General features: G+C 45.4%; 1 protein-coding gene across 1 annotated transcript in view; it reads right to left on the bottom strand.

The window, feature by feature from the left end:
• Positions 1 to 14,360, bottom strand: part of ABCD3 (ATP binding cassette subfamily D member 3) — a 147,390-nt gene extending 133,030 nt beyond the window's left edge. The window contains exon 1 of the mRNA XM_030208506.1: positions 14,209 to 14,360. Within this exon, the coding sequence (XP_030064366.1) occupies positions 14,209 to 14,318 (110 nt within the window). The 5' untranslated portion in view covers positions 14,319 to 14,360. The remainder of the gene's footprint in view (positions 1 to 14,208) is intronic.
• Between the last annotated feature and the right edge of the window lie 10,135 nt (positions 14,361 to 24,495).

The following is a 24,495-nucleotide window of genomic DNA, read 5'->3' as shown; positions in this document are numbered from 1 at the left end:
GATGCCTGCAAATTGGTTTAAAAGATTAGTATTTTTCCCTTTCTGATGAAGACTTTTGAAACTCGGCCAGAGTTAAAGGGAGCAGTTATTTTGATGGCAAGATTGGAATGGATGAATGATATGTGATTTTAATGAAGCACAAGCACGAGCACAATATACCCCAAGGGAAGTGAAATAATTATGTGAATATGTGTGTATATCGCATTGTGGGTTGGTTTGTGTAAGATATGTGGGGGAAGAGAGATCAGGGTGTCATGAATTAACATATTCCTCCTTTAGGTTTAAACAAACGTTGAACTGTAGGTTTTATTATCCATATATCAGAAGGTAATATGGAATGTACCATAATTTATGGGCGGAGGTTTGAGCTCAAGTCTAACAATATTTAATGTGAGTAGTTCATGACTTATACATATGTATTATAGAGTAAGATCTACTTGGGCGCAGCTGTATGTACATACACAAATATTAGGAGGTGGAACATCACATGTGCAATGATGGTTCCATTGTGACACCACCACATATTCCTCTTGGGGATATAATGGGTGTAAACGGTATGGTCTGAGCACATTTAAAACAATTTAAAACACTTTAGCATTTTTTTAAAGTGTATATATATATATATATATATATATATATATATATATATATATATAAAGATAAATTATTCTGGACATAATACTGCCAGATTTGCAACTAACCAGCATCTATAACCGCCCTGCAGGATCTCTTCAAAGTTGGCACTTCAGTGCAAATAGTCGAGACATGCGGTGCTTCCAAAATGGCGCCCGCTGCCAGCTCCATTGAGCGGGAAGAATCATCGCTTGTACTAGCACGCGCCTCTAAGGAGCACGTTTTGCACAGCCCCGCTGCTGATCTGCGCTTACCACACTGGGAACAGTGCTTAACTCCCTCAGCAGCCATCGTCCATCTGGACGGAAAAATAGCAATAAAATGGCGGCTTCGCGCCAAAACTTACCCCGTTCTGAACAGCATCCGTGGGACCTCCCCGGAGGAGCTGGGCACCACTCTCACCGCAAAAGACCGAGTCAACGAGCTCCAGTCAAGCTGAACAGAACCAGAATCTCTGGAGAAAGCCTCAGAACAGCCATGCAGTAACAGCGTGCTCTTTTGTTTTTAATGCTGTGAGGAAAGTTGGAGGCAGGCAGCAACAGAGGGACTCCAGGAGGAGGGGGAATGGGTAAGGCAGGGAAAGGGCAAACCTATATGCCTTTAAAGTGGGCACCACCAGCCACAACACCCCTGCTCAACTGGCAAAGCACAGGAGCCACCCCAGGCAGAAATCCAGGAGCTGATCAAGCTACGCCCACACCTGCTGGGAGATAGAGAAATACTGAAGGCAGTTGGGGCTAGCCGTCCAAGGGTCACTGTGGTTTTTCAGTGTTCTCTATCTCCACCTGCTGGTAGGCGGCTACAACCCATCAGTTAATGGAGTCATCTGCTGCTGATGACAAGGAATCTCCTGTTGTTGCTCATTAGTTTGGAAGGATTGGTGGGGCTTTATATACCCTTGGGGCAGATTTCTCCATTACTGTTTCTACTGGAGAGAGAGAGATCCATAAGAGGGACAGGTGTGGTGCTCCTGGCTCACAAAGTTGTTTCTTAAATGCTGTGAAGCATGCTGAAACTTTCCGTACCTCAAACTGCTTGCCTGAGTTTTGAGTCAACAGATGATATGGAACTTATATTTGTTTGAAGTTACAATTGTTAGCTGCAGAGCTGTGCTGGACTTATTTTCTTTTCATTTACTTTAAAAGCTCTGCTTGCACTGCCCACTCTCTTTTGGAGTTTTGGCTGAATAAATTAGCCTGATTGCCAAAGAGGGCAGAGTATTTTCCTGGACTGGAACCCCTGGAAGTATTTTAGGGAAAAGACTTTTTCATTTGGCTACACCTGGTTAGCTTGAAGGCAGATGTCTGCTTATCTCGTGTTGGCTCTGGGTGCCTGAACAAATAAAGTGTACACTACAAAAAAAAAAAAAAAAAAAAAAAAAGACTGCACCGTTAAACTTTCTGCCGACTCCCAGTCTGTGTTTTATTGGAGTTTTACCCTACTGTCTGGTCCATGCCTCTCGTTTTGACCTGCACAAGCCCGTGGGGTTACACACTTCATTTACATATAGACACTTACATGAATTCTCAGTTTACCATCATTACCAATTAAATTAGCTATTTTCAACCATAGATGTATGTGTTGTTAGGAGTACTTAAAAAGGACACAGAGGATACATTTTGTAGGAATTAGGTTACAGCTTTTCAGTAGTAGCTGAAGGCAAGTTACTACATTCAGGGACAGCATGTCCTTGCCACCAATGGGCATATTAAGTTGGTACCTGAAGCACCGGAGGGTTAAGTGACATCAAGCATCATTGGAATTTGATTTCCCTGAATCTCAGTCCGCTGCTCTAACCTCTACTCGGCTACTCCTCCAAGCATGATAGCTTCCCTAATTATTGCCCTTCCCCAAACTGCCATTACTATGGACCTTTCTTCCCACAGCAGAAGCTGCTCCTCAACTCCACTATGGTGACAGCAACCGGTAGCTAGGAAGCACAGGCCAGAAATTAAACCAGCACAGGAGTTCTGTTCAAAAGGCTCCACTCACTATGCAGGTGTTCCCAAACCTCTCCTCTCCAGCCAGTCAGGTTTTCAGGATATCCACAATGAATATGCATATCATTACTTAAATTTCTATACCATGGATCCAACAATGTTTTTTGCCCACATTTACCCCCCCCCCCCCAAAAAAAAAAAAATATATATCTACTATAATAAAACGCACCCTCAACGTTCTGAGGACAAAGGTTCTGAACTCAGAGCACAACGATAAAGGGTTCGTAACTTCATGGTGGTGAAGCCATCCCACTATGACTTTGTGCCCCGCCCACGCGTCAAACGTCATGACGACAAACGAACCCTTTAACGTTGTGCTGTGACTTCACAAACTTTGCCCACAGAATGTTAAGGCCCGGGTGACAACGAATGAATTGCAAACAAGCAGGGGAAGGAGTAGGGACCCTGGATGTCCAACACCCACCCAAAGCCAACCACGAAAAACAACAAAAAACAAGAAGCCCCACTCCAACATGCAACACCCACCCCCGCGCTGCCCCTCCATCAACCCACCCATGAAAAAAAGCCAACAAAATAAGCAAAGCAACAACCAATCCCACTCCTACCCAACCACCAACGCGTAGCTTTGCCGCCGGGGAACCCGAAACCCCGCAAGAACAAGTCCTGTCTTCTGACTCCGGCGTGATCTTCAGCATTACTAGCCTCTGCAGGCAGGGCTTCTGTGCGTCTGGACGTCAGATGCAAAGAACCCCGCCCTGCACAGGCTAGCAATGCTGAAGATCACGTCGGAGTCAGCACAGCACACAACAGAGGACTTCTGCTGGCGGGATTTCAGTTCCCCCGCCAGCAAAACTACGAGACGGTAGGGTGGGATGGCAGCGGGGGGGGGGGGGGCAGTGGCATCGTGCGGCGGCGGCGGGTGCCTCGTGCGGAGAACACTCCGACGAAAACCTTGCTAGCGCCCGTTTCATATGTGTCAGAAACGGGCCTTTTTCACTAGTATATATATAAAATAACAAAAAATACCTACTCAAATATCTTCTAAAAATTAAACACTAAAACATAAATTATCAATCCTTAAACAATGGACTTATCAGAATCACCACCCCTACACCACAGAAAAACAAAAAAGCTTTCTAAGGGGCAGGAGGTTAAGGTGCAGAAACAGGCTACCGCATAACCACATTTTGTGGTAGTTTGTCTGTTACTGCGCCATAACACCACGTGTTACTTAATTTTTCAGAATTTCTCTGTTTGGGGGCATGACATGAATGGGGAATGGGTATGGAAGTGTTATCCAGGTAGCCCACTACACTTAATGCAATAGCCAGTTAGTGAACAGTAATGGGGAACCATTGACTCCTCCTAAATAGGAGGCACTAAATGCTCCCATGTGCAGGTACTGCACACTAATGGGAATATTAATGTATTACCTAAATACAAAAATACCAGAAACGCTCCCACTAGTTGTTAGATTTGCAGTTACTGGGTAGTAAAGACCAGCATTAAGTTATGGTACCTGTAAATCTTAATGCACTTTCAGCCCCTAATTTTCCCTTCTATTATGTATTGTATATTTTTATTTACTTTACATATATAATTTATTTTTCATGAGCAAAATATTCATACCTTGACCGGCACTTATGTTTAAAATAAATACTCAACAAACATACCAGGGCTGCAAGACTCCCAACACCCTTCCCCTCCAAAACTGGCATGCCTCTACTCCAACCCAAAATCCAATGGTCATCCAAACCCTTGCCAGCCCCATCAACTCCGGGCCTTACCCAGAGGTGAACGTTGGAAAATACAGTCACACTGCCTCCTTATATGGAAGGCTGGCACCTAAAGGTAGTACTGCAAGATTATTACTAAGGACCATGGTGGCCATTTGATGAGCCAGAACTAGACAGGCAGGAGCTGAGGAGGGACTCATCCTACCCTAGCTCATTAAAAAGACCTCCTGAATGTTTTTACAGGAGGGTTTGAGGGATCAGAAGGATATGCCATCAGAGGCTTGGGGAGGTCAGAGAATTGGACTGGAGGCGTGTCAGGGTAGAAAATTGGATGTTGGGGAGGAGGAAGGGACTGGGAGGAGGGAAACCTTGTTGAAAGGGCCATGGCCATGCTACCAGTAACAAGGCTGCACTACCTGCAGACATGACAGCTAGCATGCAAGGAACAACCTCTGTGCTGTCATGAATGGCTATGCCTCTGCTCCACCCATCACACTGACTAGCCACATTAAGCAGCTAGCCCAGATTTTTGACACACTGGTAGCTGTGTACAAAAGGTTAATAAAAAAAACAAACAAAAAAACTAAACTTGGAAAAATGTACAGAAATTTAATTTCATGGGGCGGGGGGGGGGAGGGGGTCATTACAAAAAGTAAAGCCGAGAATAACAATTCAGAAATCAACCATATATATATATATATGGTGTAGACTAATTACTCAATAACTCAAAGAATTACTTCTCATGACCTTAAGAAATTGCTCTAACTGTAATGAATCTCAAAAATGTATTCTTTACCCTGGAACGTAAATAAACACAAGGATATCAAGAACAAACGTTCATATCTTTCTTCTGAAAACATTTTAAAATCAATGACTTCTCTCTCTCTCATTGCCCAAAGTAAGGTAAATCTAGTATTTATAACAGCTTGAGTATCCTCAAGAAAAGCAGTTAAATCCACCTCTAGTGTTACCAATTTATCTACCGCCTGTTGATCTGTTAGAAGATAAGAATAGCCATTCTGGGTCAGACCAACGGTCCATCAAACCCAGTATAGTGGCCAATCCAGGTCACAAAGTACCTAGAAGAAACCCAAATGGTAGCAACATTTCATGCTACCAATCCCAGAGCAAAGAGAAGCTCATGGGGGAAGCCACTGCTTATCAGATAAGTAATAATTTGTAACCAATAAAATCTCAGGTGATAAATATATTCAAGGAAAATTCAGAAAATGCAGATTCCTCGCTCTACTGGCATTTTCCATCATTTCAAGTTTTAAATTAATAGCATAAGAAATCTTTAATTGCTGTGACTGAAGCAGCCTGTAGACAGCATTTCAACCAAAGCAGCTCGTTTATCCAAGACTGCAATATTAGAATCCACATTAACAAACTTTTCAACTACTTCCTGGGAAAGGATACCTTCTAAGAAATAACTGCCTTGAGTGTCCCCTGCATATAAAGTCTTAATGTAACATCCTGGATCTCCCGATAGCTGAGTATTGATGGCTCGTAAAACATTAGATAATTTAGAGAAACTACTTGAGAAGTCAAATTACCCTGCAGTCCTCAGATGGGAAAAAGAAAGACCATGGACCCTCCATCTAAACCACAAGCAAAAGGAGGAGGAGTGCATTCAGGACAGCTCACTGAGGCGCCAATAGCAGAAAGCAAGTGAGCACTGGACAGTCCCTTGGATGCTGATGGTACTACATGCTTGTCCATCGGGCCCGGAGCAATTGGGGTAGACACTTTAACTTTGGTCTTTCACTTTCCTATCAAGCTGAAAACATCAGAGTTCACTCTTAGATTCTCTCAATGCGCCTCTGTGCTCCCAAGTGGCAGAGTCTTTGGGCAAACAGTGTAGAGGCACCAACCTCTGAGAAGCACTAAGCCCTCAATGATGTAAGAGAGGCATCTAACTTGGTGCCTGCTAAAAACTGGCACCAGTACGCCAAGGGAATCATGGCTCTTCCGCCAGCTGGAATTCGCAGAAAGGCAAACTCTGCACTAAAACATCACCAGATAACGCCACCTTCCCACAATTGATGTTCTAACATGTATTAGAGGTTAGGACAGATGCAAGCTTATATCTAACGAGAAGTAAAACAGCATTAGCTGCTTAAAGTAGCTTAGTAAAAGGGCCTCATAACATCAGATAATCCCTTTCTATCCTCAACCCTATGTTTATTCAGGAATTTGATTAAATCGCCAACTCATGAACAAACCCACATCTCAGTGATTTACAAAAAATAGTAGCAAAAGAAAGGAATGCCAAAATAAGATAGGACAGAACACAAACACACAAGAAGACATCATACCTAACCTGTCTACTATTAAAAACAGGAGAATTATTAAAAATAAAAAATATATATACAAGTCTCTACAAAAATAGCTAACTGACGCGCCTGGACCGGATGGTATTCATCCTAGATTACTGATAGAACTGAAAAATGAGCTTGTGCAGCTACTGTTAGTGATATGCAATTTATCCTTAAAATAGAGCGTGATACCGGAAGACTGGAGGGTGGCCAATGTAACGTCAATTTTTTTTAAAAGGTTCCAGGGGAGATCCGGGAAATTATAGAACGGTGAGTCTGACGTCGGTGCCGGGCAAAATGGTAGATGGTATTATTAAAAACAAAATTACAGAGCACATCCAAGGACATGGATTACTGAGACCAAGTCAGCATGGCTTTAGTGTGGGGAAATCTTGTCTGACCAATTTACTTCAATTCTTTGAAGGAGTAAACAAACATGTGGCCAAAGGGGAGCCGGTTGACATTGTGTATCTGGATTTTCAAAAGACGTTTGACAAGGTACCTCATATGAAAGGCTACAGAGGAAATTGGAGGGTCATGGGATAGGAGGAAATGTCCTTTTGTGGATTAAAAACTGGTTGAAGGATAGGAAACAGAGAGTGGGGTTAAATGGGCAGTATTCACAATGGAGAAGGGTAGTTAGTGGGGTTCCTCAGGGGTCAGTGCTAGGACCGCTGCTTTTTAATATATTTATAAACATTTAGAGATGGGAGTAACTAGTGAGGTAATTAAATTTGCTGATGACACAAAGTTATTCAAAGTCGTTAACTCGCGACAGGATTGTGAAAAATTACAGAAGGATCTTACAAGACTGGGAGACTGGGCAGCTAAATAGCAGATGACGTTTAATGTGAACAAGTGCAAGGTGATGCATGTGGGGAAAAGAACCTGAATTATAGCTACATCATGCAAGGTTCCACATTAGGAGTTACAGACCAAAAAAAGGAATCTGGGTGTCGTTGTTAATACACTGAAACCTTCTGCTCAGTGTGCTGCTGCGGCTAGGAAAGTAAATAGAATGTTGGGTATTATTAGGAAAGGTATGGAGAACAGGTGTGAGGATGTGATAATGCCGTTGTATTGCTCCATGGTACGACTGCACCTTGAGTACTGTGTTCAATTCTGGTCGCTGCATCTCAAGAAAGATATAGTAGAATTGGAAAAGGTGCAGCGAAGGGCGACTAAAATGATAGCGGGAATGGGACGACTTCCCTATGAAGAAAGACTAAGGAGGCAAGGGCTTTTCAGCTTGGAGAGAGGGGAGACATGATAGAGGTATATAAAATAATGAGTGGAGTGGAACAGGTGGATGTGAAGCGTCTGTTCACACTTTCCAAAAATACTAGGACAAGGGGCATGTGATGAAACTACAGTGTAGTAAATTTAAAACAAATAGGAGAAAATAATTCTTCACCCAACGCATAATTAAACTCTGGAATTCGCTGCCGGAGAACGTAGTGAAGGTGGTTAGCTTGGTGGAGTTTAAAAAGGGGTTGGACAGTTTCCTAAAGGACAAGTCCACAGACCGCTATTAAATGGACTTGGGAAAAATCCACAAGTTCGGGAATAACATGTATAAAATGTTTGTACGTTTGGGTAGCTTGCCAGGTGCCATTGACCTGGATTGGCCGCTGTCGGGGACAGGATGCTGGGCTCGATGGACCTTTGGTCTTTTCCCAGTATGGCATTATTTATGTACTTATATATAGTGCTTGACAGTACTAGCCCATACTAAAAACAGAAGTAAACAGATAAGTCTTCAAATTTTTTTTTAACATTTCTAATGAGCATTCGGACTGTAGGTCTAAAGGTAGGTTGCTCCAATGATAAGATGTCAAAAAAAAAAAAAAAAAAGAAGGCAGAGGACCTTATAAATTCCCAACATGAATGAATAGGCGAGGGAAGAATGTAGAGAATAGTGCAGCGAGCTAAATAGTCTGGGGTACCATCATGAAGGGCCTTAAAATGTTACCACTACAATTTTGAACTGAATACAGGCGTGGACTGTAAGCCTGTATTCAATTCAACCTATGAAAAAGTGCGGTAACAGAATCCCAACGTTTGGCCCTACACAAAAAAATGGGCAGCAGTATTCTGCAGAGACTGTGACTGTTAAAGGCTGAATTGAGGCAGGCCAGCACAGATAACAAAACAATCCAGGCAAGTGGTTATATATGCATGATATAGTAAGTATAACATCTCATTATCCAAACAATGAGGAATTAAGAAAAGTTGCCTTAAACTGTAGAAACCCGACCAAAGAACAAATGAAATTTATTGGGCAAATGTCAAATGCAAATCTATAATGAAACCAAGATAACAAAATTAATCCACTGGTAGAAGGGAAACTTCCAAGAAACAAACAATTCAGATGGCACTGGGACATGGCCTATTACCCAACATGAATATCCTATTCTAATGAATTGTTCCTGCCACAGCATGTAGCTCATTTCTGCATCCCTGATGTCTCTAACCAATAAGACACAAAAAGGCCTGCCTTCTGACCTCAATGATTTTGAATGTTTGTATTCCTGAACGGTTCTTGTAAGGTTAACATTCCTTTAACATTGGTATTTCATGCTATGTATGAACTAAACTGAGTTCTGAACATAAGTGATAACCAAGTAGGTCCAGCCACATAAAGGGAAAATCCTTCAGATTACAGCCAGTTATCCTCCAAGCTGCTGCTTTTTGAAGAAACGTCTTACAATAAACTTGTATCTGTCTTTTGTTGAATCCACTAAAAGTTCAATCAAGTCGGGTGTGGAAATGTCAAATCGCTAGAATACAAAACACCATAAAAAATGCTTCTATTTGAAAACACACTGTATCAGCACATCTCCGGAGTTGCGATGGGAGCCACGATGGCTCCCTCGGTGGCCAATCTGTATATGCGGGTCTTTGAACAGAAATTTATTTACACTGCTGCATTGTATAAAAATGTGGGCTTGTGGGTCCAATTCACTGACGATAAGATCACAAAAGAGAGGGTAAAGCAGTATACAAACCAACACAGAAATAAAAAAAGCAACACTTGGCCTTCAGGGTTGGGATAAGCAAAGTCCTGCTTTAATGAAAGATGTTTCGGTGCACTAGCGCCTGCCTCAGGGGTCTGAGAGTCCTGAATATGTCTTTCATAAAGATATATATGTCATCAAAAAAACGATCGAAATACAATGCTTGTTCTTAGCAAGGAACTTGCGGAGCAGGTTCTTGGCAGCGACCCTTTGAGTGCAGTGCTGAGAGGTTTGCACTGCACTTAAAGGGTCGATGCGAAGAACCTGCTCCACAAGTTCCTCGCTAAGAACAAGCATTGTATTTCAATCATTTTTTTTGACATACATCTTTATGAAAGACATATTCAGGACTCTCTGACCCCTGAGGCAGGCGCTAGTGCGACGAAACACGCGGCCCGTGTCGGGTCTATCTTTCAGTAAAGGAGGACTTTGCTTATCCCAACCCTGAAGGTCCAGTGTTGCTTTTTCTGTTTCCAATTCATTGACAACATATTTTTACTGTGGACTGGAGAGGAACCTGAGTTACATTAATTTGTTTCTAATTTGAATAAATGTCACCCTCGTATCCACTTTCCTTTACACATGGATCTGTGGGAAATATCCTTTCTGGATGTATTGGTAAGGAACACCGAGGACAGCTTCACAACAACTATTTTTCATAAGCAGACAGATAGAAGCACCTTTCTGTATTATGAGAGCTGCCATCCTAGGACACTGAAAAATAGTCTGCCCTTTTCCCAATTTTTAAGGCACCACCTTTATGTTCCAGGGATCATGACTTCAAGCAACAATCAAGAGATTTGACAGATAAATTGTTAGTGCGAGGATACCCTGAACAAGTTGTGCGCACTGCATATCGCCATGCGCGTTTCAATCATCGTGATCTATTGCTTTTACCTAAATCTGTGACAACGATGTACTGACATACGTTATGCAATATAATCCAGTCTCACCACGTGTAGCATCCATCTTAAGGAAACGTTGGTCATTGATACGGACCATGCCTCTGTTCAAAGACACCTATATCCATTTTGCCTACAGCAGAACCAAGAATTTAAAGGAATTTCTGAGCCTTGCTGTATTACCTGATCCTGCTACAGCAATCGGACAGCCTTTAGTTAATTCGGGCCACTCTAAATGCAGCAACTGTGCCTTTTGTTCGATTATGGAAGAGACTTCAACTTTTGTTAACCACTTTGACCGGAGAGGTTATGCCCTCAGAGCGAGTATGTCCCGCAAATCGAGTCATGTCATTTATTGCCTCACTTGCCTGTGTAACAAACTTTATGTGGGCCAGACTTCAAATAACCTCTCAGTCTGTCTGGCAGAGCATAAGAGTGCCATATAGACTGGGAGGATTGGATTGCCTCTAGTGTCACACTGTACTCAACATCAACACACTTTTTCTGATTTAAAATGTGTGGTTTTGCAAGCAGTGTTCTGCTCCCCGAGAGGAGGAGACCATCGGCGGATTTTACTACAGCAGGAGCAGAAGTGGATATATAAATTACACTCCCTTGAGCCGATAGGCCTGAATTCCCGCATAGAGTGGTGCCATTCTTTCTAATCCAAGGCATCGCTTGTAATTGGTTGTTAGTTTGACAGCGTCTGACGTCATGATAGCTCTATTGTGCAGATCCCATTGAGTGTGTCAGATGTCATGTGAAGCACAGTGAAGTGAATCTGTGACTGTTCCAAGTAATGTGATGGTGGGCATCCTGTCAGGGTTGCAGTGGGGTGTGAACTGGTAGTAACCGCTTGTTTTTTCTGTCTCGCCTGCAGAAGTAGCCCAGTCGCCAAGACCCTGAAGCAGCAGTGCGAAACGCTGGCCACCGTCGGCTTGGGGGCAAAAGGGGTGAAGATAGCACGGCACAGCACAAGATTTCTCAGTGCTGACAACAGGAAATACTGACCTTGAAAGATAAATGCAATAAATAAATAAGTGTCCGTACCTTACTACCTTGTATTGAGGCGTATTACTGCAGTCCCTCTTGTTAATCTATAGATTAGCACGTTTTGAGTTGTCATCATATTAGAGGCTATACCAAGCGTGCACAAAAGTACAGAAAGCAACTGAAAATATTGAAACATAAATAAAAAATAGTGGAATAGGAAGAAGTCTGGAAGGTTTTTTCTGGCCAATGATGAAGAGAAGATCAAGTTGATCAGGTCATCTCTATAAGATATACATTATCCTGGAGGTCTTTGAGGCCTTTTTCCTTCTAGTTTCACGCTGTATGATTCAGACTTGGTGGGACTAGCATGAGTATACGTATAGCCTAACCAGGACTTTTTCAGCTTGTGGAAAATGTTGTGTTTTGTATTCAAAAAAAATTTTTTTTGGTGTTTTGTCTTTTGTTGCACAATCCTTATGCAAAATAGTTACTAAATTATTCTATTTTAAAAACCTGTCATATGACAGAGCCAGCAAATAGTCCTTGCAAGCAATTTATTTTAATCAAAAAAGTCAATATTCATCGAACACACTGAAAACCAGAATTAATTTCAGTCCTCCACCACCCCTTGCTTTCTCTGTGTTCAGGTGCTAAAAGCTGGAACCGGCAGCCACCCCAAACCATACAGGCCCTATGACAGCCTTTTTTTTTTTAATCTGAAGCACAGAGAAATGAACTTTGAATCAATAATTGGTCGTACTGAAGCTTTTATTGTCATGATAACCTTAGACTCCAAAGTCTCTTAATTTTAGAATGCTGTTTCTGGCAGTGCTCCTGGTAGGTACAATGTTAGACTGATAAGAGATGGAATGACTATGTGCAACTCCTCCCCCCCCCCCCACCCCCAGTCATTAATTGCTGGTGGATACAGAATGGATGTTACATGACAGAGAACTCATTCATAAAGGATGAGAATGATTCACAGGATTTCTAACATCAGAATCAACAACTGAGTATGGAAGGAGTATAAATAAAATGCTAACAAAATGAAAAGAAAATACTATATACATTATTGTAGGATTGACATATATGAAACCTAAACAATCAAAACAAAAAAAGGGGGGGAATACTAACTGTTGCTGTTCAGTTACAAAATTTCATATAGTCAAGATACAGTACAATGGCCAGGGACAAGCAAGTAACTGTTTCCATCGGTAAATACTAGTTGCAAAAATTCCATAGCTTGCAAGTGGTATACTCCTCAACTGCTGGATTAACCTCAATCCGGTAGCAAGAAAGGGTCATGGATTACACATACTGCCTTTCTGTGGTACAACCAAAGCGGTTTACATTTATCATATACAGGTACTTTCTCTGTCCCTAGCAGGCTCACAATCCTAGTTTTTGTTTCTGGGGCAAGAGAGGGTTAAATGACTTGCCCAGAGTCACAAGGAGCAACAGTGGGAATCCAGCTCCCCAGGTTCTCAGCCCACTACACTAACCATTAGGCTACTCCAGTGCATTCTATATCATTTGCTCTTCCCCTGGGGCTAGTAAAACAAGGAGATGTTTTATGATTTTTATGTTTTTATTAATGTTTCATAATTATTGTTTTGTGTGTAACTATTATGTCTCGCACTTTGTGAAGCTTTCAACTAGAGTGTCAAATGGGTGCATTTTATTTATTGTATTTTGTTCAAGATCACTTTACTTGTGCTGAATGCAATACATATGCATTCAGTAACAATTTTCACACTGGTTTATTGGAAAGATCACTATTTTGTTTTCTATCTTGTAAAGTGTATTTACAGACACCTACCTGAAATTAGAGCTACTTGCCCTTGTATTTCAAATCTGAAATACTTAGCCATAATTCATTTAGTTGAATGAAAGTATAAATCATTATGATCGATCCTACTTTTTCTTTTTATGCCATTATAAAGAAAACAATTTAAATTCCCAGAAAACTTCTCCTCCTGATTTGCAACTTGAAGCACTAGGAATCTAGGCAGATCTGAAACGGACCTCTACCAGTATGCTAAACATCACAGTAAAGCACTTAACGCAAAGAAAAACTTGAAATGAGTGTTATGCCCAATCATAAAATATAAAGCTTTTATTTCAAAAGAATATGAAACTCAAATACGATAACGCAAAAGGAACCTGGGAATAGCGCTACCAATCTTTCACATTAAAACAGCAGTACCAATCATCTTATTAATTATCAATGCTGATTAAAAATAAATGTATACAAAGGATAGCTTCTTAGAAACAAATTAAATCCTTAATCTTGGTCACACCTTTGATCTACATAAGTAATAACATATACAGTACACCTACACCCAATGAGAAGTCCAAGGATGCAATCTAAGTCCCGGCGCTCCAATACGAGAGACAGACGAGGTGCCAGTATTCAATAAACTACCAAAGCGCTCTATGTACTCCAGCACAGCAGCAAGTGCTGGGGGCAGTAACCACCACACACTGATGCTCTTTAGGCCGGACGGTTGCCAGGAAAGATGTTTTTTGGCATTGTCACAGCTGTCGGCCTGACCCGTTGTACACTCGAACTTGCAAAGGCGATGGCGGAAAGAGAAGACCGCGGACAGCCCGTCCCCCGCCGCCCCGAGACGGGAAGCGGCGCTTACCCATGTGAGGAAGCCGCTCTCCGTCGCTTGTTGAGCAGGTACAGCAACAGACAGGCGGCGCCGGCCACGGACGAATTCCGAGCCGTCAGGTACTTGCTATACACCGCCATGGTCACTGTCGGAGGACGGAGCAGAAGAGAAAGGCGGCGCGCGCGGGGCAGGCCGGGACGAAAATCTAAACCCCGCCCCATGCCCCCACCTTCCCCTCCTCTGCAGAAGCGGTCACCCAAGTAAAGCCACACCCACTGCTACCTACTTACTAGGCTGCGGCGGGGTTGGAGGTATGGGTAATTCTATAATCCTGGGCACTTTTTAGATGCCTGTATTCTATAAAGAAAATATAGGTTCCTACTTTTCTTATAGAGTACTAGTGTAACATAAAATATGTGCCTCTAATTTTGACATGGATACAAAAATTAGTATATAAGTTAGATACAAGGCTGCTTGCCCATATTAAAATATCAAATCTTCACTGCTGTACTTGTCTTAGCTCTTATATTATTAATATAAATTGTTTGGGGGGGGGGGGTTAGCTCAGTGTTGCCGCTCGAGCACGTCAGTATTTTAACGTTTTACTTTTTTTTATCAATTTGTAAACTTTCAAATGTAAAATCTCTAAAATCATATACTCATCTTGATGCAAAAAAGAAGTCAGCTATTGCAACTTCCTGTTCCATCCTGCCATACCAATGGGCAAGGAGGGGACAGCTGCCCCAGGCCACTGCATGCAGGGGGCCTACCTGCCCCATTGCACATTAGTAAATTTATCTTCAGCTATCTCTTTCTCCCTTCCACTTGCTCTCTCCTGTCCCCATGGTCCTCAGCAGTACTTCTCCAGCACTGGCACTTAAGACAGTCAACCTTCTGCTGGCATTAGGTAGGGGCTCCAGAAAAAGGACACATTGCTTCTTCTCAGACTGGTCCCACCTACTCTAATGCAGCTTCCTCTTTTCTGCATAGGTGGGACAGGTCGGGTCTGAGTAGAGGCTCCAATGCTGGCTGAAGGTTCACCATTTTACTCGCTGGTACCAGAGATGAATGAAGACCATGAGACAAGAGACAGCAGGTGAAAGGAAGAGATGCAGGACTCGGGGAGGGGGCACAGAGAAGGGGGAAAGAGATGGGGAGATATGCTAGACTGCAGAAGCAGACCAGGGAGATATGTGGCCCCGAGAGGGAGTGGGGAGCACAGTAAGAGACAGGATAGCTGAACATAGGGACACAGAAATAAATACTGGGCACTCCCAGTGGGCAGGGAGGGACAGGTACATAGAGGGTCAATGGTAGATAGGGAAGGGGTTGGGGAAGTAGAATGCAAAGGCAGTACTGGAAAGGGGGTGAGATAGGGATATTGGGGACAATGCTGGAAAGGCAGGGAGATGGTAGACAATGGATGGAATGCTGGACAAGGGTGTTGACAGGGACACTGGGAGGGTAGATGCCAGAAAAGGGGAGAAGATGGGGATACTGGGAGGGCAGATGCCGGAAAAGGGAGGAGATGGGGACACAGAAAGGGTAGGATATGGACAGAGACACAGAAGGGAGATGCCAGACAGGACAAATAAGACGGCAGACAAGAAGTGTGGTGGACATTGAGAGAGAAGAAATATCAGATTAACAGGAGACCGTGCAAGGACTGAAGAAACAGAAAACCAGAAAAGAGACATGAGGACTAAAGACAATGGAATAATAAATTGTTCAAAAAACAAAGGTAGAAAAAATCATTTTAGTTTGAATTTCATAATAATTGGAATATGACAGGTTTTGAAAATGCATATCTCCAATATCTTGCAATTCAGTTTGTATTTCTCTTGTTGGCTATATATGCAGAATCTGAGTTGAGATTCCAATTCAGAGTTTTGGGGTTTTTTCCTTCATATTTCTCATACCGATTTGTGGTCTCTTGTTTAATATTTGTTGAGAGACTGTCTGTATTTTTTGTTTTTTTTTACCAAGGTGCAGTATTCTGCTACTATGTAGTTACTGTGTAGAAATCGGTAGCAAATCTTTTCTTTTACTTCTCTGTTTTCATATCAAGCAGCTCCCATATGATTTAAAGCTTTAAAGTATTATTTTGTAAAAAGGGTTGGCCACCCTTGGCATCTCTGCACTCTAGTTCAGCATTTTTCATCCCCTCCCTTCTCCTACTTAAGCAGCTTCCTCCCCCACCTACTTCCAGCAAAACTAAATAAGCAGAACCCACCACAAACCCACTGTACCCATATATAGGTGCCCCCCTTCACCCGTAAGGGTGTACAGTTGTGGATAGTGGGGTTTGGGGGGCTCAGCACACAAGGTAAGGTTTCCTGGGAGCATTTTATGAAGTCCACTGCAGTGCGCCCTAGGTTGTCCGGTTGGTGTCTTGGCATGTCAGGGGAACCAGTGCACTACAAATGCTGGCTCCTCCCACGCCCGAATGGCTTGCATTTGGACATTTTTGACATGGACGTCTTTAGTTTCGAAAATCGCCGAAAGTCAGAAACGTCCATGTCTAGGGACGTCCAAATCTAGGGACATCCAAATTTAAGGATTTGGACGTCTCTGACGGTATTTTCGAAATGAAAGATGGACGTCCATTTTGTTTCGAAAATACGAGTTTCCCCGCCCCTGGATTTTGCCGTTTTACAAGGACGTCCAAATCGCAACTTAGACGTTTCTTTCAAAAATGCCCCTCTATGTCACTCTCTAGGGAGGAGAACCATCTTATATCACACCTATCCTCATGGTGCAAGTACTGTGTCCTTGAATCACTCCTGAGCCACAGACATGAAGGACTCATCCTTAGCAGACAGGTGCAGGCGTTAGTAGTTTATACACTGAATTATCTCTGTGGTTGAGTTCTAAGAGAATTTTCCTACCTATCAACCTGTTTAATGTTGAAAACCTCCCCGCATGTTAAAAAAAAAAGTTGGGCTTGTTTTTTAAGCAAAACGTGCTTGCTTTTCCACAACTACCTGGCAACAGTGCCCTACACTCAACCAGTGCCTTGGCAACAGGCTTCCTGATGACCTGCAGACTTCAGTGTGTCCTGCCTTATTCCAGCATTCTGGCCAGCCTGTGCCTGCTCTGCTCCAGCATTCCTGATTCTGGTTGCTTGCAGCCTGCCTAGATCTTTGGGCTGTTTCAGATTTTGTTTGCTGTTGGGCTTGGCCGTTGCCACTCCTAGCTGAGGTTCACCGCAGCACCCACTATAGTGTCCTGGACTTTAACGTCTGTGTTGGCAGCCATCAGTGAGGACCTGTGCAGCGCTTGCGCCGCACAAGTGGAGCCAACCTCGCTATGGAATCACTTTCCTTGAATCGTGACAAGAGAGGGACACGTACTGGATGGGGAGGGGGGAAGGAGAGGAAGAGATGCTGGGACCCTGGGGAAGGAAAATGAAGGAGAGATGCTTCCCCCTGGGGGAGGGAAGAAGAGAGATGCTGAGACCTGGGGGAAGGAGAAAGGAGAGATGCTGGCCCCCAGCGTTGGGGGACAGGACAGAAGCAAAAGAGATAGAGATACTGGCCTTGGGGGGGGGGAGTGTTGGAGGAAGGGAAGAGTGGAAAGAAAAGCTGGACATGGGAAAGGATAGGGACACAGAGAGACAATGTTGGACAGAAGGAGAGGGATTTGGATACAGAGGGAAGATGCTGGATAGAGATGAAGTGGGAAGAAGAATGTAGAGAGAAAATATGACCAAATGGACAAAGAGACCCTGGCAAGAAAGTTAGGAGAAAACAGGATATTTTTTCTGTTGTTGCAATTGAGTGATACGAGGAAAATGCACTGGCTTTGGTTTTTCATTTTTTTTACTGTTTTATCGGGTTTAAATCTTTTTAATCCTGATGCTGTATTATCCAATATTAATCAACACAACAGTAGAAGGCTGCAAGCAGCATGACCACATCACACCCTTCCTGCAAAAACTACACTGGCTACCAGTAAGTTTAATTAAAACTTGATATGTATTTACTTATTGGGATTTATTAACCGCCTTTATGAAGAGATTCGTCCAAGGTGTGCTCAAGTGATACTCAGGCAGTGTATAACAATACCATCTTTACAGTACCTTACAGGGCTAAATTTAAAAACTCAGTTTGATTTTCAAGATCCTCAGCCAAAATGGGCTAGAGTACTTAAAGAATAAGTTACCCCTTTACACACCTTTGAGATCTCTAAAGGCCTCTCAAAAGAAGCATCACTATCTGTACCCTCATCAAAAAATTGTATTTTGTGGTACCCGCCAGTGAGCCTTCGCAGGATTAGCCCCAACGCTCTGGAATTTTTTCCCAGAGGGGCTATATGTAACTCAAGACTACCTCTACTTTAGGACACAAGTGAAAATCTGGCTCTTCTCCCAAGCATTTAATATGTAGGGTATCTGACTATACACTATGCTGCGTCTGGACTAGCTTGCTATACACACTGTAACTTAGACCAGTTCCATTTATCTTGTTTAACTGTACAAAGAATTTGCCTTGAATCTATCCACCCATCTGTTTATCCTAATTGACTCTGTACCACCCATCTTGTCCCCATTTATATATCTACACTCGGCCCCTTGGCTACATGGTAAACTGTACTGTAGAAAATTATTATTAGCATCATATGTTAGACTATGTTAGACTTCCTGGACCTATAGCTCCATCTCTACCTGTTTTCAAATCTATGCTGAAAACCCACCTTTTCACTGCTGCTTTTTAGCTCCTAGCCACTGCTCAATTGCCCTCCCCTTGTCCCTTCCTTCCTTCTCACCCATTACTTCCCTCACCCGTAACTGTCGTCTGTCTGTATTATTTAGATTGTAAGCTCTTTTGAGCAGGGATTGTCTCTTTGTATCAGGTGTTCAGTGCTGCGTGCGTCTGGTAGCGCTATACAAATGCTAATAATAATATGTTATTTGAATGTTCAAATGCTGCTTATTAGATGTTTCAGTAATATGCTGACATTGCATTATCTTTTTGTTATTTGAATTTTACTACTGTTAAATGTGTATATTTTTGACACTGTTTCATATTAGTCCTATTAGGTTTTAATTTGCTGTTTTCAAGTTTACCTCATTTAGGGACCCTTTTACTAAGCTGTGGTAAGGCTACCGCATAGGTAGGACATGCGCAGTAGTTCTGAAGTCGGTGCACACAGTTTCCTGCGATAGAAAATAATTTTATATTTTCTACTGCAGGAGACGTGTTCAGCCACAGTCCAGCGCACTGCCTGATTACCGTATGAGTAGTGTGTGAGCCCTTAGCGCCAAGTAAATAGGTGTCAGTAAGGACTTAGGCAGTAAATACCTGCACGCTACTTTTAACATTAACACATGGCCATTTACTGCCCCGTTTTTAAAAAAGGCCTTTTTACCCGCTGCAGTAAAAAAAATGGCCCCGCGTCTGCTACTTTCACGTGCCCAAACTAGCACAGGCCACTTTTTACTCAGCTTAGTAAAAGGGCCCCTTAAGGCTTCTTTTACAAAGCCGCACTGATTCCCACGTGTCAAATGAGAGGAAGCCCATTCAATTCCTATGGGCTTCCTCTCATTTGCAGCGCAGGAATCACTAGTGTGGCTTTGTAAAAGAAGCCCTTCCATATCATCAAGCTGATCAATCCATAGACTGGTGGGTTGTGTCCATCTACCAGCAGGTGGAGATAGAGAGCAAACTTTTGCCTCCCTATATGTGGTCATGTGCTGCCGGAAACTCCTCAGTATGTTCTCTATCTCAGCAGGTGGTGGTCACACACAGCAGCAGCTCTGGCTAGGCCTCCAAGCCTAATTCTTAGGTTTTGTTGAGTGCCTGGGGTTGAGGGCTCTTTTGAGCAAGTGCAAACCTGGTGGTGCCAGGTCCCTCCTTTTCTCCCCCCTCCCGCTGGCTCCGTTTAAAAAAAAAAAAAAAAAAGTTTTAAACGTCCTTAAAGGCGTTTATTTCGACGTTTATTTAAACGTTCATTGCAGCTACTCACTGGGACACCAGTTCGTTACAGCTCGGAGCGGACAGCAGGTAATTTTTACCTTTTTATAGCGGGCAGGGGGTTCCCCGATTCTTCTCCTCGTGGCATATGGCGTCGGAGGGCGAGGGCGCAAAGGGTCGCTCCCCGGATCGCTTGAGCGCTTCTAGAGGGGATGCGGGGGGCTTACAGCCTGATTCGCCCTTTTTGGGTGACAGTTTCGTGACCGATGAATGTCCCGGTCCTTCCTCCGGCGTGGCGGTTTTTCCCGCCATAAACGCCCATCCCCCGCTCCTCGCCTCCGCCATCTTGGCCGGCCACGCGGCTCGGACGGCTTCTTCGTGGGCCGCCCTTGAGGTTGGAGACATTAATGCCATGAACGCCCTTAATTTGGGCGACGGCACAAAAGCGGCTAAAGTTAAGCGCCGTTCTTCCCGCGCGGCTCCTTCGCGGAGTGTCGCGCCGGACGCCATTTTGGATGCGCAGCATGTCTCTCCCCCGCTCTTGCGAGCGCCGGTTGAGGGTGCGTCTAGGGCTGTTGCCCAGGCTGCGGAAGTGCACAGTCTGGGGGGTTTCTCCCCCGAGTTTGTTTTGCTGCTGCATCAGGCTTTCCTCATGCAAACGCTGCCCCTGCTCCCTCGTCTGGTAAAGAGGTTGAGGTTCCCAGAGGTAAACGCCCTCGGGTTGATTCCCAGGCCTTGGAGGACTTTGTCTCCTCCGATGTAGATGAGGGCAGCGTGTCTGAGGTCTCCCAACGGTCCTTTGCGGATTCCTTGGAGGAGACGGATCCCCGCTCGGATGGAGCGGATGACCCCTCTGCAGCGCGGCTTTTTAGCCCAGAGGATTTGCCCAACCTGTTGCTACAGGCCATGGACACTTTGAAGATTTCCTCTCCGGAGGATGTCTCTCCCTCAGCCCCTGTTGGCTCTGCCATTATGCTGGGGACGAAGCGCCCGCCTAGAACCTTCCACGTGCATGATGCCATGCACACCTTAATTTCGGCTCAATGGGATGTCCCGGAAGCGAGCCTTAAAGTGGCTAGGGCTATGTCCCGCCTCTATCCTTTGGCTGTGAGTGAACGTGAGGCCTATCTGTGGCCTACCGTGGATTCTTTAATCACTGCGGTGACTAAGAAAACGGCGTTGCCGGTGGAAGGTGGCACGGCCCTAAAGGACGCCCAAGACAGAAGATTGGAGGCGGCCTTAAGGTCGTCCTTTGAGGCGGCTGCTTTAAGTTTGCAGGCCTCAGTTTGCGGCTCCTATGTGGCCAGGGCGTGCCTGACTATGGTGCAGCGGGCTTCCCCCTCGGATCATTCCTTGAGGGCTGATTGGCCGGCCCTGGAATCGGGCTTAGCCTATTTGGCAGACTTGCTGTATGATGTCTTGAGGGCCTCAGCGAAAGGCATGGCTCAGACAATCTCTGCGCGGCGGTGGCTTTGGCTGAAACATTGGTCTGCTGACCACGCCTCTAAATCCCGCCTGGCTAGATTGCCTTTTAAAGGCAAGCTGCTCTTTGGGGTCGAGCTGGACAAAATCGTGACCGATCTCGGCACGTCTAAGGGCAAGAAGTTACCAGAGGTCAGGGCTCGGGCTAGTACTCGTCCCGGTACCTCCAGAGGACGGTTGCAGGAAGCCCGTCGGTACCGCCCGGGCAAGTCGGGTTCCTCTGCCCCCTCTTCCTTCAAGAGGAATTTCTCCCCCAAGCAGCATTCCTTTCGCAGAGACCGCCGTCCCGGAGGTGCTCACTCCGGTCCTCCCCCAGGGTCTCGTACCCAATGACGGGGCCTTGGTCCACTCCCCAGTGCAGATTGGAGGACGGCTGTCCTCGTTTCTGGGCGAGTGGACCACCATAACTTCAGACGCGTGGGTGCTGGAAGTCATCAGAGACGGCTACAAGCTAGAGTTCTGCCGACCCTTAAAAGACGGGTTTGTACTCTCTCCCTGCAAGTCTCCGGTCAAAGCTGTGGCAGTGCAGCAGACCTTGGACAATCTGATCCGCCTGGGCGCGGTCGTTCCTGTGCCAGAAAGTCAGCTTGGCAAGGGACGTTACTCCATTTACTTTGTGGTACCAAAGAAAGGAGGTTCTGTCCAGCCTATCCTCGACCTCAAAGGGGTCAATCGGGCCTTGAAAGTACGGCACTTTCGCATGGAGACTCTCCGCTCTGTTATAGCGGCAGTGAAGGCAGGAGAGTTCTTGGCTTCCTTGGACATCAAGGAAGCGTACCTGCATATTCCCATCTGGCCGCCTCATCAACGCTTTCTGCGTTTTGCAGTCCTGGGACGACACTTCCGGTTCAGAGCCCTCCCATTCGGGTTGGCTACTGCTCCGCGGACCTTTTCCAAAGTAATGGTGGTCATCGTGGCCTTCCTACGAAAGGAAGGGGTACAAGTCCATCCTTATCTGGACGACTGGTTGATCCGAGCCCCCTCTTATGCAGAGTGCAGCAAAGCTGTGGACCGGGTAGTTGCTCTTTTGAGCTCCCTGGGATGGATCATCAACTAGGAGAAGAGCCAGCTGCGCCCGACTCAGTCCCTGGAGTACCTGGGAGTTCGATTCGACACCCAAGTGGGCAGAGTGTTCCTGCCAGACAATCGGATTGTCAAACTTCAGGCTCAGGTGGACCAGTTCCTGGTAGCCTCTCCTCTTCGGGCTTGGGACTATGTGCAGCTGTTGGGCTCTATGACGGCCACGATGGAAGTAGTGCCCTGGGCCAGGGCTTATATGAGACCACTTCAACACTCTTTGCTGCAGCGCTGGACTCCGATGTCGGAGGATTATGCTGTGCGACTTCCCTTGGACCCAGCAGTGCGCAAGGCGCTGAGCTGGTGGATGCAGACAGACAAGTTGTCTGCGGGAATGCCTCTGGTGACCCCAGAGTGGATTGTCGTCACGACGGACGCCTCTTTGTCGGGCTGGGGAGCCCACTGCTTGGGAAGGACAGCGCAGGGGCTCTGGTCTCCTGCAGAGGCAAAGTGGTCTATCAACCTCCTGGAACTCATTGCCATTCGGTTGGCGCTTTTGGAGTTCATCCCGGTACTGGTGTTGAAGCCTGTACGGGTCCTGTCGGACAATGCCACGGCTGTGGCCTATGTCAACCGCCAGGGAGGTACCAAGAGCGCCCCTCTAGCCAAGGAGGCTATGAATCTTTGCCAGTGGGCGGAGGCGAACCTGGAGCAGCTTTCAGCGGCCCACATTGCCGGAGTCATGAATGTCAAGGCGGACTTTCTCAGTCGCCATACCTTGGAGCCCGGAGAGTGGCAGCTATCTGCTCAGGCGTTCTTGGACATCACGAAGCGCTGGGGCCAGCCGAGCCTAGATCTGATGGCGTCATCGGCCAATTGCCAAGTGCCGCGCTTCTTCAGCAGAGGACGGGACCCTCGATCCCTGGGAGTAGATGCTCTTCTCCAACAGTGGCCGACACAAGAGCTCCTCTATGTGTTCCCGCCCTGGCCCATGTTGGGCAGGGTGCTAGACCGGGTGGCAAAGCATCCCGGCAGGGTAATCCTGGTGGGTCCGGATTGGCCCAGACGTCCCTGGTATGCGGACTTGATCAGGCTCTCAGTCGACGATCCTCTGCGGCTGCCAGTGGAGCAGGGCCTGTTACATCAGGGTCCCGTGGTGATGGAGGATCCCTCCCCCTTTGGTCTTACGGCCTGGCTATTGAGCGGCAGTGTCTGAGGAAGAAGGGCTTCTCAGACAAGGTCATCGCCACTATGCTGAGAGCGAGGAAGCGCTCTACTTCTACTGCTTACGCCAGGGTTTGGCGTATCTTTGCAGCGTGGTGTGAAGCAGGCTCACTTTCTCCCTTCACTGCTCCAATTTCTTCAGTGTTGGCGTTCCTGCAAGAAGGTCTGGAGAAAGGCCTGTCGCTCAGTTCCCTTAAAGTCCAGGTAGCGGCTCTGGCTTGCTTCAGGGGCCGCCTGAAGGGTGCTTCCCTGGCTTCACAGCCAGATGTGGTGCGCTTTCTCAAGGGAGTTAATCACCTGCGCCCTCCTCTGCACTCAGTGGTGCCTGCGTGGAATCTCAACCTGGTGCTAAGAGCATTGCAGAAGCCGCCTTTTGAACCCTTGTCGAGGGCATCTCTGAAAGACCTGACGTTGAAAGCAGTCTTTTTGGTGGCTATCACTTCAGCCAGAAGAGTTTCCGAGCTCCAGGCGCTCTCTTGTCGAGAGCCTTTTCTGCAGTTCACTGAGGCAGGAGTGACTATTCGCACAGTGCCTTCCTTTCTGCCCAAGATTGTTTCTCGCTTCCATGTGAATCAGCAGCTCTGTCTCCCTTCCTTTCGTAGGGAAGACTACCCAGAGGAGTACTCTGCTCTTAAATATCTGGATGTGAGACGAGTCATCATCAGATACTTGGAAATGA

The sequence above is a fragment of the Microcaecilia unicolor genome, chromosome 6, assembly GCF_901765095.1.
Source record: "Microcaecilia unicolor chromosome 6, aMicUni1.1, whole genome shotgun sequence".
Classification (NCBI taxonomy): Eukaryota; Metazoa; Chordata; class Amphibia; order Gymnophiona; family Siphonopidae; genus Microcaecilia; species Microcaecilia unicolor.
Note: the sequence above shows the minus strand (reverse complement) of the source record. Positions and strands in the feature narration are given on the sequence as shown.